This window comes from Tachypleus tridentatus, chromosome 11 (genome assembly GCF_004210375.1).
Source record: "Tachypleus tridentatus isolate NWPU-2018 chromosome 11, ASM421037v1, whole genome shotgun sequence".
Lineage (NCBI taxonomy): Eukaryota > Metazoa > Arthropoda > Merostomata > Xiphosura > Limulidae > Tachypleus > Tachypleus tridentatus.
In genome coordinates this window covers 49,893,094-49,911,208 of record NC_134835.1, presented here as the reverse complement: position 1 = coordinate 49,911,208, position 18,115 = coordinate 49,893,094, and the positions used below count along the sequence as shown (strand labels likewise).

Genomic DNA, 18,115 nt, shown 5'->3' with positions numbered 1-18,115 from the left:
GATATTTGTTTTGTTGAACATCTGGTTGTTTTCTTATCCATTACTTATAACCTACAAGGTTTATTACGGCTGACTAAAAGTAGAAAGAGATTTTAAAGGAAGAACTATAAATTTATTTACTGGAAACCAAAAGGTTTAAATACGTGGTTCAGATTCATTCGACAAATTTAATGTTTTGGCGTAATATGACGGTACTACAACTTCGATCATATTAATACAAGATGCTGAATAAAACCTAGATTTATATTGGAATTTAGAATCACTGTTGTCATATATATATGTAGATATTCATACATATTCTATGCAGCTTATTTAGAAATATGTTATTGGTTAATAGTATTGTTTATAGGACGTTGTATGTGAATATTTATAAAATTTGTAACTCTTACGTAGTAATATTTTATTTAAATGTTACGTAGTTTAGGGAATATATATTATGTTAGTTTTTCCTGTTGATATTATGTATATATGAGTCTGTAAAGTAAAGAAAGTAATTATAAATATTCCTTGTAATAATATACACAGGATTAAAACTTTTACGTTTGATTATATGTTTTGCTCCTGATATTAAATAAATAAATAGGTTCTTCAAAACCACTGATTAAAAGATGTTAAATATCACTATGTATAGAACGTTACTTTAGATGCGATTTCATGGAGTTTTAACAGTTTTTAGTTGTTCTACATAAGGAAACGTAGCACTTGCTATTAAACAGACATATTATGTTGGTTATTTCTCCATAACTAGTGAAATGTTGCCATGGTAACTTTCATGTTTGTGTTACGGGAACAATAAGCTAAAAAGGAAAGCTATACAAGACATTCACATTGGCTCAGATATGGTGCTTTAATAATTGTTTTCTTTAGGTATAATCATAGAAAGACATATTCAAGTGAAAAACTGATGCCACGTCATACATAAAGCTGTATTTCACATTACATCATAAAACGCTATTAATGGTATAAATTACTGCATTTGATCAACATTGCAAGTTTCTCCAGGAAAAATTAATCTGAAAACATTAATTAGAAACTTAAATAGATTGAACCACAATAGATGTATTATTAAGAATAGCTATTTGCAAATTACAGCTAACAGTCAGTTAGTGCATTTAAGTCAGTAATTCGGCCCGACGTGGCCAAGCGTGTTAAGGCGTGCGACTCGTAATCCGAGAGTCGCGGGTTCGAATTCCCGTCGCGCCAAACATGCTCGCCCTTTCAGCCGTGGGGCATTAAAAGTGACAGTCAATCCCACTATTCGTTGGTAAAAGAGTAGCCCAAGAGTTGGCGGAGGGTGGTGATGACTAGCTGCCTTCCCTCTAGTCTTACACTGCTAAATTAGGGACGGCTAGCACAGATAGCCCTCGAGTAGCTTTGTGCGAAATTCAAAAAACAAACAAACTTAGTAATTAACGAAACAACTAAGATGTACCATTTAGCTCCTGAACTTACCTTAGCTGGAGCTAGTCATCACAAGAAAACTAAAAGAGAGCTTGTAAGGCGTAATAAATTAATCGAAAACAAAAATAAGTTACTACTTCATATTTTTATGTTTTATAAGTTATTTGAACAGGGAAACAGGGAAGTAAATATTCTTCGATTGTTTTAATCAATACAAATCAAAGTGTAGAAGAAGGGAGAAGTAAGAAAAAAATCACTTAATGGAATGAGGAAATAAATCGTATCCAATTGTAACCTTATGGGGAAAGATTTCTGTGACAAATGTTTCACAGATTTCTAGCATTGAGAGCCTTACATGTGCACATAAACACAAAATTCTCGTGTGTTTTATCGTTTAAATTTGATGACAGGAATAACATTAAGACACCCATTGTTAAGAAATAAGACAGTAACTGTATAGGACTATAATATGTGAGTGAACATTCTGAGGGAACATGGGCAAAAAGGAAACGTTGGAACAACAAAGAGAATATGGAGAAATCAGAAGAGAAGATATAGACAAACATGAAGAAATAGAGGAAACTTCAATAAGGATAGAGTATAGAAACAAAAGTGTATATACTCCAGAAATAGTAGAAATGTATAGGAAAAGAGACTGAGCTAGCAGAAGAAACACGAAAAGAGAAAACATGCGTAAGTAGAAATAGCACAGAAAAAAGTTAGAAAGTGGAATATTTAGAAAAATGTAGACGAACAGTAACAATTGAAGAAACGAAAAGTCTGAGATCAATGTGAATAACAACAACAATTAAAAACTTAATGAAGAAAACGTGAACAATGAGCAACAATAGAGGAAACATTGGCCAGCAAGAACAATACATAAAATATGGGAAATGTTAGTAAATACCTAATGACATTAAAACAAGCTCGAGCAAATAGAAATGGTAGAAGAAACGTGATAATCTGAAACAATATAACATAAAGAAAACGAGGATTAACAAAGGATAGGGAATGAATACAAAGAGGAAGGCGTCCCTCGTGGTAAATTAATTGTGACATATATTTTAAGATGACGATTTCTTCACTTGAACGTCCAAATTAAAAGTCTATTGCTTTCTTCTTGTTATAACTGTTTGAAAACACTGGTTTTGATATGTTGATGGCTATCTTATAACATAAGTTTACAAACTTTGTAAATAGAAGAATTTACTGTTAGCTTCACGTTTCAGACCGTTATATCCAGCACCAGATGATGGAAGACAACGAATTCACTCTGTGTTATATATGTATAGATATGCTACATAAATATCTTATAATACGTTCATGTACTAGCATGAAAACGTATTGCTAATTTTTTTTAACGCCACCAATTTTGGATAAATAACTCTAAAGTTATGGTTACGACTTGGAAATACATGATTGCGTAACTTGATAATGATTCCATCAAAAAAGACGGCATCAGAAAATATCTCGTAAATATTTTGTGAAGCTTACTATGATACAATGTTTACTTCTGCAGCTAGAAACAAACAAACAAAATAACTGACAAGAAGTTGAATATTTTGTTTATTTAAAGCAAAATGCTTTAAAAGACATAGTTTGTTTACAAGCAATTTTCAGCTTAGATATCTTGTCATAACATGGGGTCGTCGATTTTATAATAGGCTTAAGCGTATACATCTATGATATATCAGAATTAAACTTGCCTTAAGATAAACTAAGATAATAATTTTAACCCTATTTTCAAACATCTTAATACAAACCTTAAACATAGTCTGTGAAGCAGCAAAAGGAAACTAAACTGCGAAAGATAACGTGAAGTTTCTGGTTCAACACAAAACATTTCAAGTATAGCCAAAACTTAAATATTGTAGTAACGAACCGCAAGACTAAAGATTTAAATGCAACACTAATCCTCCTTCTCTTGTTATGCAAGTAAAGCATCTTAGGATCACTGATATGATCAGAAGTGCAAACACATCTTGATCTTCTATAATGTTTTTCACATCTATCACATCGAAATGATTTACAAAAGTTTCCACTGTTCATGAACTATAGACAAATCTCAAAGACACTTAAATAGTTTCACTCCTACATAGAACCACGAAACGAATTTAAGTCCGTCAATATTCTCGATAGGTTGTTACGGCTCGACTACGATTATTTTAGAATTGGAAATTTCTAGCAAACATGATAGTTGCAAAGCTGCGAAATAAAATCAAAACTAATTTTAGAAGAGGAAGGCTACAAGTAGTGAGTGAGTCTTTTTCGTCTTGATAGCTCTTCATGAATCAAGTAGAATAATTTTGATTAATGAAATGGTTGTCTGGTGTTTGTGGTTGAAATCACTCTAAATACAAATTGTGCAAATTCAAAGACTCCTTTCATCCGTGGTAGGGATGATTTTTTTGTTTTCGACAGCAAGCAAAATGGTTATGTTCATTTTGAAATATAATACACAAACAGATTTACGGCTTAAAATATAGAAACAGCGAAGTTACCCAAGTGATAAAACAATGCTTTCTAATTGTTAGAAATAAGAGTGTAAGAAAAGTATGTTTAACTAACTGCACTCGTTGCCAGGTAGATTTCTAGTTTGACTTTAACATAGTTTGCTGTAATCGAACGTTCATATCACTAATTAGAAAATTATTCTCGTATTGAAACAGATAATAAAAATCAGAATTGTCTCCCGCTGAGACAGCAGTAAGTCTTCTGATCTACAACGCTAAAATCAGGGGGTAGATTCCCTTCGGCGGACACAGCAGATAGCCCGCTCTAGCTTTGCTATAAAAAAAAAACACACAAATCATACTTAAAGGTTTTAAACATTCTTTTGGTGTCTGCAATAGGAATTCAAATAATGAAATAAACTTAACTTTAACACGTGTGTTTTATTATAAAACTTGATACTTCGGCATGTTATTTATTGCGATACAATGAAGACGGCTGAGAATATGTTAATATACCCAATTTGTAATTATAAAATATATTGTTAAAATAGTAAATATTTTGGTGGTGTTAACTTTCTATAGGCTAACCACTGACAAATTATGGGAAATAAACAGGGCACAGAAGAAATGTTAAAGACATAATCAAAGTTTGTTCAATTCATCGTACTGATGATTTCAGAAAGGAGGGTCTGAGCACTCAGTAATTGAACAAAACTAAGTTCATAAAATTCAGTTATGACGGTCTATAAGTATGCCATGTTTCATCGAGGTTTGATAGTATATTAACACTGTTCTATTTTCATTTCTAAAATTCCACTCACCCCTCGACACACAAATCCATGGCTATCAAGTCTTGAAGGCCTCATAAGGCCCCCACCCCCATTTTTCTAGAGGAATATTACGCATTCAGAACTTTTGGTGAAGTGGAACTTCAGTACAAAGAGGAAAAAACATTACTTATTCAGGTCTTTACATCATTTAATAGAATGATGTTATTAATATTACATGGACCACGTTTCAAGATTCTTTGAGATGTCATAAATTAGTGTAACTGATTCATACTGAAACTTAACCAACGCTAACGCCAGACCACATTACGTAAGACTAATCAGTTTTTTTTTTAAAAAGAGAGGAACTGATCATATTGTGTGGACTCCACCTGCACCAGCTTCACTCTCATCGAAAATGTATGGAATACTCTTGGGAGACGCGTCACAATCCATTAAGAAAATCAGACACAAATGCTGCCGTAGAAACAGATCTACGTGAGGAATACTGAAGTCTACCTATTAAAATTCTTATTTTAATTTTTTAACATCGATGCCAGGCATTTTTGAAGCAAAATATCATGTGTGCAAAAATACAAAGTCGCCATTTCAAATGTTTATTTATGAGCATAAGCTAAATGACCAAAAGTCAGAGCGTTTTAAATCACTAAATACCTTATTTGTATATAAAAAAAACTTTCCATTTGTTGTTTTGTGCAGTTTAAATGTGTACATCCGTGAACAAAATTCACTAATTTAATTTTTAAAGTCATCTACAACACTTTTGAGAAAGATCGGTGAATTATCTTAATGTTTCATGTATACAAAAGATCATTCACTTTTATTTATTGTTCTGGAGACTATATTGCAGGCAAAACTATACACTTTCTCTCGAAATAAGTATACCTATAGAACGATATTTTTAAATTACTGTTTAAGTATCTTATATATATATATAATAATAATATTCTTACTACAGCAAAATAGCAATACAGTTTCAAAACAAGGAAAATTTGATAAGTTTATGTATGCAATTCCTTCAAACAAAGAGAAGGGTTTGACATTGAAATTGTTTTTTGTTTTAATTTCGCGCAAACCTTCACAAGGGCTATCTGCGCTCGCCATCTCTAATTTAGCAGTGTAAGACTAAAGGTGTAGCTAGTCATCACCACCCACCGCCAACTCTTGGGCTACTCTTTTACCAACGAATAGTGGGACTGATCGCACATTATAACGCCCCCACAGTAGAAAGGGCGAGCATGTTTGGTGTGATGGAGATTCGTACCCGGGATCCTCAGGTTACGAGTCGAGCACCGTAACCACCTGGCCATGCCAGGATCTCGCGTTGGGTGTTTTTCTTCAGGATCCATTTATACTATGCATCATGAAATGAAAGGAATACGATATAGCAACAAGATCTCTCATGTCCGATCTAGGTGTAAACGTTGCCAAGCGCCTCCTTGCGTTCATTTCAATTATATTATCGTTTATAACATAAATAAGAAAGAAAATTATGATCATTAGATAATATTTAGTCATGAGAGTTTATCCTCATTTTTAGATCCCGTGTGATTAGAATATGTTTAGATGTCTTTAACGAATGCCTTTTGTCTTCATTTGTGCATGTCACCTGTGTGTATGACACCTTTGATTTCTGTTAGTTTGGTCAAAGGTAATGGAACTAATCTAAGTTGTTCCTAAAAACAGCGAAGAAAAGTTTCACTTAAAATATTTTATTATTTTATAATATTCAGCCGGAGGACAATAGTTACTAAAAACAAGTTTTGGAAGTCATTAATTGAAAGTATTCATTAATCGAATAAAATCGCATGTAAAGTAGAGTTCTAACGAAATAAATTTTTGTGAAGATCTAACCAGAATTTGGTTTAATTCTTTCTCTTTCGAACTTCCTTCAAGTGGATAAAACTCTTTATCGTCAGCATTTAAAATTCGCTGTGACAACACGACATAGTGAGAGTCTTAACTAAACACCGTGTTTTCTGAGAAATACAAGACATCTGTCAGCAAATGTATTTTTGTCTTGATTGATGAGCCAGAAAGAAAAGAAGCTTGAAGTAGGGGAAACAGAAAGGTTCTAATAAAACCATCTCTCTTTGTCAAATTAAAAAAACAACAAAAAAGAAATATTTTCTTACACGCTGTTTCGTTCATAGCACTTCAGTTAGTATGATCAGGAAACTATATGGCACTTGATACGAAAAATAACAATAATATTAAGGATAGAAATGAAAGCGCCCTCCCAGTGGCACAGCAGTATGTTTACGGACTCAGTTTGCTAAAAGTCGGATTTCGGTACCCGTGGTGGGCAGAGCACAGACAGCCCATTGTTTAGCTTTGTACTTTATTCTAAACAAACAAACAAGAAATGGAAGTAAGTGAATATTCAGTTATTATTGGACAAAATAGTTTATTTGCAAGGGCAGAAGGCCCCATTCTATGTTTTGTATATTCATAAATATAATGTATTTGCATAAATATGACAAACTTAGTAAATGTGCCAAACCTTGAGTTTCTTATATTTTTGAATGTTTTTTTTATTCTATATTTATTTGAATACTGACGTTTGGAATCAGAACTTGTGACCTTTGACTTTTAGCAGTTCATTTGTCCTCACTCACAATCCAACGTACTGATTTTACCAACAAACACTATCTACTAGCAGGTCCGGCATGGCCAGGTGGTTAAGGCACTCGACTCGTAATCCGAGGGTTGTGGGTTCGAATCCACGTTACACCTATCAGTTTACACTCCCCTTCAGCCATGGCGGTGTTATAATATATATACATCCCACTATTCGAAGATAAAAGAGTAGTCTAATAGTTGGCGGTGGGTGGTGATGACTAGCTGCCTTCCCTCTAGCCTTACGCTGCAGATACCCCTCGTGTATCTTTGCGCGAAATTAAAAAAAGAAAACTTTACTAATGCGCCGGTTACTCTTAGTCGTGGCTTGTTAATGATATTTTAGTTTTACGTTTACTCAGAAATGTGCTAGCAAGTTTATTAAGAGGTCATAATTTGTTAACCTTTATTTCTACAACCCCCCCAGGCATGTAGTTTGGTACATTATAATCTCTATGACATTGGCTGATGAATAGAAAAGTAAAATTGTGTGGTGATATGTGTAAAGATTCTTATGTATACACTCATACCGGCGATGAAAATGTATATACAAATGTGCATCTGTGTGTTTTAAAATATGCACTTAAGCACATTAGGAAACCGAAATGAACGTTTTGATGATTGTTAATATAAGAAAAAGTTATAAAACCACTGACTAATTCTAGTTTACCTTATTTGGAAATTAAACCACTCGTATGATACTCGTAATATTAAACTATGTGCTAAATGTTAGCTCGGGCTACCAAACGTGATACAAGGCATAGCTGCATTAACATATACTCACATATTTCACACACAAGTGCTAAGAAACTTATTTAAAAAGCGGATAAAGAAAACATATCAGCATGTGAAGAGGTGTTTCTTTTGTGTCATGTTAGATATGTACTTAATACACACTTTATCTTCTGAAAACATTTTACAATGTCTAATTAATTTCTCACGAATTCTCACACAATAGTGTGGTGCAATTAATGAAGAAAAGATTATACAGATAAAAGACAGATACACATTGGTCATGAAAGTAAAAATAAAATATATTTTTATATACATATAAATTTCCTATTTAAGAATATTCCTCAAAATGTGTGAAGTTTATTGAATATTGTGTAGTTCGAGTTTTTATGATTCATTTAAACTTAATTTTAGTGTCTTGGAACAATGGTGAAAGTTCACAAAAAATAAACAGAATAAAATAACAAACATGTTCTTTTTTTATTTATGGCTACAAATTTCTAAATATTTTCATAATACCAATCGTCTGTGTCTTACATTTTGCAGTACCCACTGAAAGTTTTCGGGCGTGTAATAGAAGTCCTGAGACAGACGTAGAGATGATCCCGGACCGCCAACATTCAATTGCATCGAGTTCTCCTGTACAAACCTTATCTAATGAAGAAAGGGCTCCTTACTTAGAAGAAGAAAGAATGGAAGAGAAGACGGAGCTGTATTCTATGACCTCATTCTCTGACGATTCAGGAGAAGATGAACTGGGGGTAAACCAAACATCACCCCAAGACGACAAATCAAATACTGAACAAAATAAATCGTCTCTAAATCCGTATGCTAGCGCCCTTAAGCCTCGTTGTAACAGTGAAGAACTCAGAAACGTGGAGTGTCAGTTGGAAAATAAAGATCTATGGGAAAAATTTAACGACTTGGGAACAGAGATGATTATTACGAAAATGGGGAGGTAGGATACTAATTTTTTATCAATCTTTTCATGAGGAAAATTAAAATCATAGTTGAAGTTGAGCTACAAATGCTATTACGTATAGGTGTTCAACTAGGGATGCATATTATAGGACACAACTGAATTTAAATACATGAATTCAAAACTTTAAGTTATATCAAACTTTTTAACAAATATTTTAAAGAAAAATATTGTTATAACAAACAAGTACAAGACTAAACAACCTTAGATATAAATATACTTTTACGAAACTTTGAGCAAATTCAAATGAAATGGACCCGGCATGGTCAGGTGAGTTAAGGCGTTCGACTCGTAATCCGAAGATCGCGAGTTCGAATCCCCGTCACACCAAACATGCTCGCCCTTTCAGCTGTGAGGGCGTTATAATGTGACGGTCAATCCAACTATTCGTTGGTAAAAGAATAGCCCAAGAGTTGGCGGTATGTGGTGATGACTAGCTGCCTTCTTTCTAGTCTTACACTGCTAAATTAGGGACGGCTAGCGCAGATGGCCCTTGAGTAGCTTTGCGAAAAATTCAAAAACAAACAAACAAATGAAATGATGTTCTTGCAAAATAAGACAGTTTCGAATCGAGTATTACATGGCATTAATATTATATAAGTACCTTTACGTTATGAAGAACATGTCAGTATGCTGTGTGTGTTTTTTATTAAGAACTTTAGGCTACATTATGTATTTTTAAATCACAGTAAAAAATCAGTAAAAATTTTGAGTCTGTATTTCCACTACCTGAATGCAGTTTTATTTCACAAATATATTCTACTGATGTACATTATACTTTTATGCATAAGATAATAAAGTGATAATCACCCATATTTACGCGAGTAAATAAAAAATGTACTTTCTTTTTCTATGGTCTTCAGTGAACGTTCTAATAATTTTCCCCCTAATATCATTATAAGTGGTTTTTAAGTTTTCTTCAGTAATAAGGAGCACAGTTTTATTATATTATGTAGTTTGTATATCTAAACTAAATTCGTTTATATACATATATGCTACAGACTGCCATACTTATCATATCGTGAAAGTCATGCATTGCCTGTTTTTTAGTCATTTTCCTAAGATAACTGACTTTTTTTGGCTTTTGTTTCATCATGACGGTTGTACAGACAAGCCACTTTATGTATTGTTTGTTCTCTCTGTTGGTGACCACTGAAATAATCAACAAAAAATTAAAAGGATACAAACATCAAAATTGGAATTAAAACCACATTTCCCAATTTTAAACTTATATCATTCTTAATTTTGTTCTTGAAGAAAACTGAGATTTAAAAGGTTTCTATTTTGTTATTGTGATGCAAATAATTAATAAAGGTTGCTGTGTTTTAAATGTATTTGATTCTATTTCCTCACTGAATTTCTGGCATTTGTGTCTTACTTATCATGTAACTATATTTGATAAATGTTTCAGAGATATTTTCGAAAGTTGCAAATGAGAAAAAAAAAAATTTAGAATACTACAAGTAATAGATACATCATTAGAATCCAGTGTTATACCTAAACTGACGGGTGAAGAAGCGACACATGAATATCTGAAAATATTATTAATATATAGGCTATCAACAAAGCATAATTTTACGAGATAGAAGACTATGTGTTTTGAAAGAGGTTCAAAATGTTTAGTTACTGTGTAGCTTTTTTATTGTTGTTGTTAATAAGAGCGGAGCTGCACAATGGCCTATTTGCGCTTAGCGTTATTAGTCGTACAACGTACTAGTGGGATAAACTAAATTGTAATGAATTATGTTATTTCTTCATATATATATATATATAGGTACGTGTTGAGTAAAAACAAAATATCATCCATCCTTTTGTAAGTGCAAGTATAATTATTTTGTAAATAAGTCAGATTAAAAAATGTAAGCCTACGGAAATTTACGCATTCATAATATTCATAATACAGCAATAATTATGACAAATTCTATCTTTCCTTGGGTGGAAAAGACCAAATAGATCCGATATGGGGTCAAAAGATGACACTGTAATTAATACTGTTAATATTTACAACTGTTTCCATATATGCTTGTTTGCATGGAGACACAACTGGAAATATTGTTTGATATATAGAAAACAATGTATTTGGTGTTTGTTATAAGAAAGTATGGCAATCGTTGGAGACTTAACCAAAATAGGTTCTACAAAATGACTCTGATTGTTAAAACCTATTTCCCTATATCTTGATCCCACATTACCCTCACTCTACTTTCTTATCTGCTAAGCTATCTTTCGCACTTCTTTTCAGTGCTTTTAAGTATTGATTTCCAAACAAAGCAAGCTAGCTATGTACTTAGAGGGAAAACTATTAAAAATAATAGTTAGCTAAGCATACTTTTTTACGTTCCTTTTTGTGAAGATTAGAATGTATTGTTTGACCAGTTGGGTGTTCTCGCTCTCAACGAAATTTTTAGTCATAAAATAAGTAATATCTCGCAAAATTCGTCCACCTTAGAAGATTTAATTTGTTCTAAACACACATATTAAACTAACAATGCAATATAATCCTTAATAAAAGTGTAGTAACGAATATGAAGTTAAAAAGTAATAAAATTTGATATATTGAACAGTCTAACCAATAATTTTAATGACAGTAACAATGATGAAATAATACGGTTATACTTTACTATGAAAACGCAGAAATACCAGTTTTAAAGTTAAAGTACTGTCGTAGAATTAGTTTTCTTTGAGAAACATGACACCATTATAACATGCCTAACTTTCATACCCTATTCACATTCATGGCATTAGACAATCAATTTATTAAGATTATAAGAAAATAATTATATATTTCGTGAAACAAATGACAAAGGGCGATATGTTTATGAAAATACGATATAGTTTGTAAAGACCGAGGAAAAATCATTTGTGATATCTCAGAAAAGAAACAAACACAGAAACTTTCTGCAGGTTACTTTACAACACGTAACTTATTTTCTAATTCCACGAATGTATCGTCGGGACAGTAGAGTGACCCATGCCAAATTATTAGGAGACACGTCATCACAGCAATAATATGCACTTTAAAGAAACATCGATTAATAGTAGCTTTAAACTTAACAAAATAAATACATTTATTCATATGTATATAAGGCCATCAAGCTGTTCAGTGATGACACTACACTCTTCGCTATCAATCTTCACACACTTCCTGAAGCAGTATTACAAATAATATGTAATTTCTTCTTCAACAAAAATACATTAAGTTAGTGAATCAAAATAAACACGTAGTTAACGTAAATACAAATACCAAAATTTTATAGTTTTGTGGAATGATTGAGACGATGAGCTAGTTTTGCTAATGGTATAAAGACGAAAATAATACTCCGAATAATTATACCATTAGTAACACCAAACATTTATAGTAAAGATATCGTTTCCCTTGGGATATTTTACCACAAACTGTCACGGATTTTACAATAAACGTATCAGATGTTCATCTGTAAAAACAGTGACTCCTAACAAACCAAAGACAGGTTCAAAATGTCATTCCACATCTCTGACTTGAAACCCCTAACAAAGAAGATTGTAACAGACATATCTGTATTAGTCAAAGATAGTTATTATATGACTTTCTTAGACCTAATAATCTTTCTTCTCTGAAGAGATGAAAAAGTTGTTATGATAAGAACGTCTTTTGGCAGTGAAACGTGATCATAATAAATTATTTTTTCCATGGGTAATTAATAAAAAGCTCAGCTTATTTTTAGCTACTACTTTCTTTATCTTGCCCTTATGTATTTTAGAAAAAAGTGTATTATATATTATTCTTTTTGCATTTTTACGTGAAAAAACTCGATTTAGTATATTTTACAGAAGAAATAAATAAAATTATAGTCTCGTGTTACAGAAACTCCTTGGTGCTCTGAAAAATACGATATGGAGAAACAAATAAAAGTTTGAAGGACATATAGCAATATAACGGGTATAGTGCTCTTCTTTGTATAATGGTGGTCATACCGTTTCACAACCCATTCAAACCGTCTCCTATCCTTAAATATTACCTGTTTTATTTGACTTTAACCTGTAACTATGATGGAACATTTAATTGTATTTTTAAAGAACTGATAATTGAAAGAATAAAAATTACGCTCTTGAAAAAATATATTGAGTGCTTTGAATATTTTTAGCCCATTAGCTACTTGTGTTAAGACACAGTGTACTGATGTAATTATAAATAACCATTGCACTCAATGACACTTGGTTATAGCCAATGTACTCAAGTATAACTATCCCCTGAGCCTACGCTGGAAAGAATGTATTTTAAGGGACTGCCGTAGTAAAAAAAAAAACATTCTGTTTAGTTCAGTATTATTTTGTGGTAATATATAATACCCAGTCAATATGTAAAAATTCACAGAAAAGACCAAGGACCTTGTGTTTTTACACAAATTAATCTATGGCTTCTTATGGAGATCTGGCATTTCATGTTTCCTAATATTTTACTTCCTCAACAGAATTAGAATAGAATTGACTGCAAAAACACGCAGTCATTTTAAAATTTGAACATTTTAGTTAAGTTTATATTTATGATCTCTAACTTCCATTATAAATTGACTTATACGAATGAACAACGTTTTAAGAGATAGAATGTTTATTTGCATTGTTAATTTCTATATATTATCATTGTGTATGCTGAAGATCTCGTTAAAGGAGATTAGTACACGCATTAAGGTACATCGTATAAAGATTTAAAGCTGAACATGGATCTCTGTCAAGGTTCGTAAGTAGTCCAGGAAGTAGCTATACATATGTTTTAAAATATGTTAGAAAATCTAAAACATGCAAGAATGTCTGAAAACGAACATGAATTGCAAAAAAAAAAAAAAAACTCATGAAAGTCTGAAATGGAGTATACATACGATATAAAGCTATGAAACATTTCCTTAAACTGAGTCCGGAGTTAAAAGTACGATTAGAGTGACAAATTTATTTTTCATAAAGCTCCACTCATTTCTCACCAGAAAATAACATTATGTAAACAAATGTATACACAGTTTTGCCTACATGAAATCTGGCTAATCAAGCTAAATCGACACCTGATTCCAAATAATATCTCGGTATTTTACTTAGTTTTAAATGTAGATCGTGCACACACACCCAAGCATATTATCTAAAAAAAAAGCAAAATTTCAAACTTAAACAAAGTGTTTATTTTAAATGTGCAACAAAATTACAGAACATGTAATCCTAGTTAGGAAGATTAAATATACAATGAAGGTTGTTAGGGAGAAGTTTAGTTAAAGTTTGATAGAAGTGGCTGTGGTTTTAGTTTGTGTATAATCAATGAAACTTTGAAGGGAAAATGACCATGAACGTTAAAGTTGAGAATAGTTTTAGAAACCATTTTATCTTCATCGGATAAGCCTTCAACCTGAACAAGATGAACATTCCAATGATGCCGAGGTAGGTATACACACACACACACACACACACACACACACACATATATATATATAGCTCGCTTTGTCCAACTTCAACGTATGTTCCGAATAATAATGGAGTTATTAAAACTGAATCAGTGTATTACCTTAGTACCGTTCATACTATACATAAGGCCATAAACACCAGCCATACAGACGCAGAGAAAGAAGGCTATCGAGACGTAGCTTTGATTAGTGAAAAACATCACTAACCTGTGCACTAATTTCCCGACATCTGTCGACCCTTGAAGAACACTGCCCGTGCTGGCAGTAGGTTGTCTCCGTGTAGAAGCGGCGAGGTCGCCTCTGATCTGTCGTTCGGCTTAATACATGGATTAACAGAATTGGTTCATCTGGTCTACAAGTTTTTAGTTCACTGCCGATTTTTGAACAGACTGACCAGTTGAGCTCACATTACCATAGACTTCACTGCAGTAGAAAGCAAAGTAGCGGCTCGGCTTTATACCCAGATTAACAGCATGAGTTAATCCGGTTTGTAAGTGACACGTCCAGTGCAATTAAGCGACAACATTCGAGTACTAGACTTCGGAATATACAAGAAATAAAATGAGAGCATAATACAGAATCTGCACTACTTCAGATCAGCAGAACGTAAATCTTGAATCAGGTCGTCAAGATAAAATTATGTTTTTTGTTGCTGTTATTCTACGTGTTGTAATGTTTACTTTGGAGATGTTTAATGAACACACAACCTTTTTGCTGATACACTGTACTCTAGCTATCTAGATGTTTCCTATGTTGCATAAAGTAACGAAACAAAACCAACAGTAAATCCCATTTCCACTAAGTTGACTGTTTTAATGTAAATCATCGTAATATTTAGTTTTTGAATTAGAGTTTACTAGAATAAAACACCTAAAGAAAGAACAACAAAAAACTGTAATTTATGATAATATCCCATGAACTTTAACTTGACACGATGATTGCCTAGTATATACAATGTTTCGTTATATGTCACCGACATAAGACAGCTACTATCTTCATTGTCGTTAAGTGTTTTATAGATTTCTAAGAAATAACATCGCATCATTCTCACATCCAGTTGTAAACAAAGATAGTAACAAGATTCAAATGCTTTATAGTGCAACACAGATTTCAGTCAGCATTGTTAATAGATAAATAGATAAGTATATTAATTCTGCATTTTGTTCTTTCGTATATCTATGTATGTATAACACTTTTAGATAAGATCTAAAATGTTCTTAGATGTGTTATTATTATTTGAAAATATAAAAGAACTTTTGAAAAGTTTTGAGACAGCTCTTAGGCCTTCTGCAAAAAATATAGGCTTTGCATGCAAAATACTTTGTTTTGGGCAAGTTTGTTGAATTTCTTGCAAAGTTACTCGAGAGCTATCTGCGTTAGCCGTCCTTAATTTAGAAGTGACAGACTAAAGGATAGACAGATAGTTAATACAACCCATCGCCAGCTCTTGGGATACTTTTTTAACAAATGATAATGGGACTAATTTGGCATTATAACTCCCTTATAGCTGATAGGGCAAGCATGTTTGGTGATAGGTTTAGAACCTAAAATTCGCATAATAGGAGTCGAACTCCCTAACCCTCTGCGGAAGTAGGAACGATTAGCAAAAGTGTTCTTCTCTATTAAACGCTTTCCAAATAACAGAATATAAACCAATTTTCGATAGCTTAATGGAAACACTGAATAAGTTAGAACCCATTTGATCAGAAGCAGTCTCTCGTTATCTGTGGATGGCATTGGTTATCTTTAATATATAACGTCTCATTTTCATTTTAGCATCATGTTAAAATAACTATTGTATTATTTGGTTGAAAGAGACACACATAAAAGAACACTCATTTCAACAGTGAAACTTCTCTAAATATTTACATGGGAAAGCTTCAATTTTAATGGAAAATGGGCCTAGTTTGTTTGTTCTAGCATATAAAATAAAATGTTTTTACTTCCAACAATAGAGAGTATGGAACCACATACAGTAAACGTAATTTCCAACAATAAAAAGTGGAAAACCAGATGCTGTAGGATTAACTCGCAACAATAAAGAGTAAGTAGCGAGATATCTTCAACTTGTTATGGTTGCCCTTTCAGCCATTATAATGTGACGGTCAATACCACTATTCTTTGGTAAAAAAGTAGCCTAAGAGTTGGTGATGGGTGGTGATGACTAGCTGCCTTCCCTCTAGTCTTACACTGCTAAATTAAGGACGGCTGGTGCAGATAACCTTCGTGTAGCATTGCGTGAAATTCAAAAAACGAAAACAAATAAACATGTTATAGCACTCGTGTAAAAACTTTAAACCAAACTACAGTTCAATGAAATGTAACGTAGTTTAAAGAAGTAAGTTTAAACTATATATATATAGGTATTTATATTTACAGAATAGAACATCAGAACTATAAAGCCATAAGATACTCGATGCTTAGAGAACATGGACAGATGCGATTATAATTAAAGTTGATTGCACGTTATTCTGTTTATGTCTTCTTTGACAACTTAAATTACGTTACAACGTAAAGCATGCCATTTGTTGTATTCTGGTTGCTATAAGCCACTGACGTTTACGGGTCGAGCTTTCATAACCGGAGAGTTAAAGTTTATTAGTGATCTCATACCGATATCCGAACGTGTTTCGCGGGTTTTAATGCTTCGCTAGATTTGAACTATACACCATTTAACTTTAGGTACCGATTCTGCTCTCTCATTTTCCTTTCAACAAACTCGTTTATCTTTCATTTTGATTTCATGCATTTCTGTCAAGTTAATTGTACATGTGTTATAGATACATATGTGTTTCTACGAGAGTATTTATAAATTTTTCGTCCCATGCATAGAATTCCACAATGTATTCTATGTGGGTCTTATTAATATTATACGTTTATTTATTGGATAAAGTTTTGTTTGTTATAATTTTATTTCTATTTGAGGAAAATCAACCGGAAGTCATACGATAATAATTTAAGAACAGAATTACAATGTCAGTACCGTCAAGTATTAACAGTAATCTATCAGCTGTCTTTTAATTAATCTAGCATGCAGTAAAATATTTGAACGTTTCTAAATATAATTGTTATTTGGATATTACACACACAGTTTTACAACATCATAAATACTATAGAACATGGATAGGCACTGAATATGTGTTGAAATATTACACGTAATTTACTGTAATTAAAATAAATATGTTGTTACCTCTCTAGCTTTCTTCTGCTATCTCAGTCAATACTGAGATAGTGTTACAAAACTTGCATGTGTATGCGATTGTTTATAGTGGTTAAGTGTTCAGTATTAAATAAACTTTTAACACATCTTGGAAAGAAAGAAACAATTGACATTCACTTGTGAAATAGTTATAACAAAATGAAAAACAACAACCAGTGATTTGGGGGAAAGTCTGCAAACTTAGACGCTAAAAGTCGGGTAGGCATACATATGGTTTGCAAAGCACAGGTTTTGTTTGTTTGTTTGTTTTGAATTTCGCGCAAAACTACTCTTTTACCAACGAATAGTGAGGTTGACCGTGGGAGCGTTATAATGTGACGGGCAACCCCACTATTCGTTGGTAAAAGAGTAGCCCAAGAGTTGGCGGTTGGTGGTGATGACTAGCTGCTTTCCCTCTGGTCTTACACTGCTAAATTAGGGACGGCTAGCACAGATAGCCATCGAGTAGCTTTTCGCGAAATTAAAAAAAACAAACAAACCAACAAAGTATGGTTTTAATT

The 18,115-nt window shown here is 32.7% G+C and overlaps 1 protein-coding gene across 2 annotated transcripts in view; it reads left to right on the top strand.

Annotated features, from left to right (window-relative positions):
* Positions 1-18,115, top strand: part of LOC143232121 (T-box protein 12-like) — a 70,619-nt gene that overhangs the window by 33,143 nt on the left and 19,361 nt on the right. For both annotated transcript variants that reach the window (XM_076467210.1, XM_076467209.1), the window contains exon 2: positions 8,540-8,951. In XM_076467210.1, the coding sequence (XP_076323325.1) occupies positions 8,540-8,951 (412 nt within the window). The remainder of the gene's footprint in view (positions 1-8,539; positions 8,952-18,115) is intronic.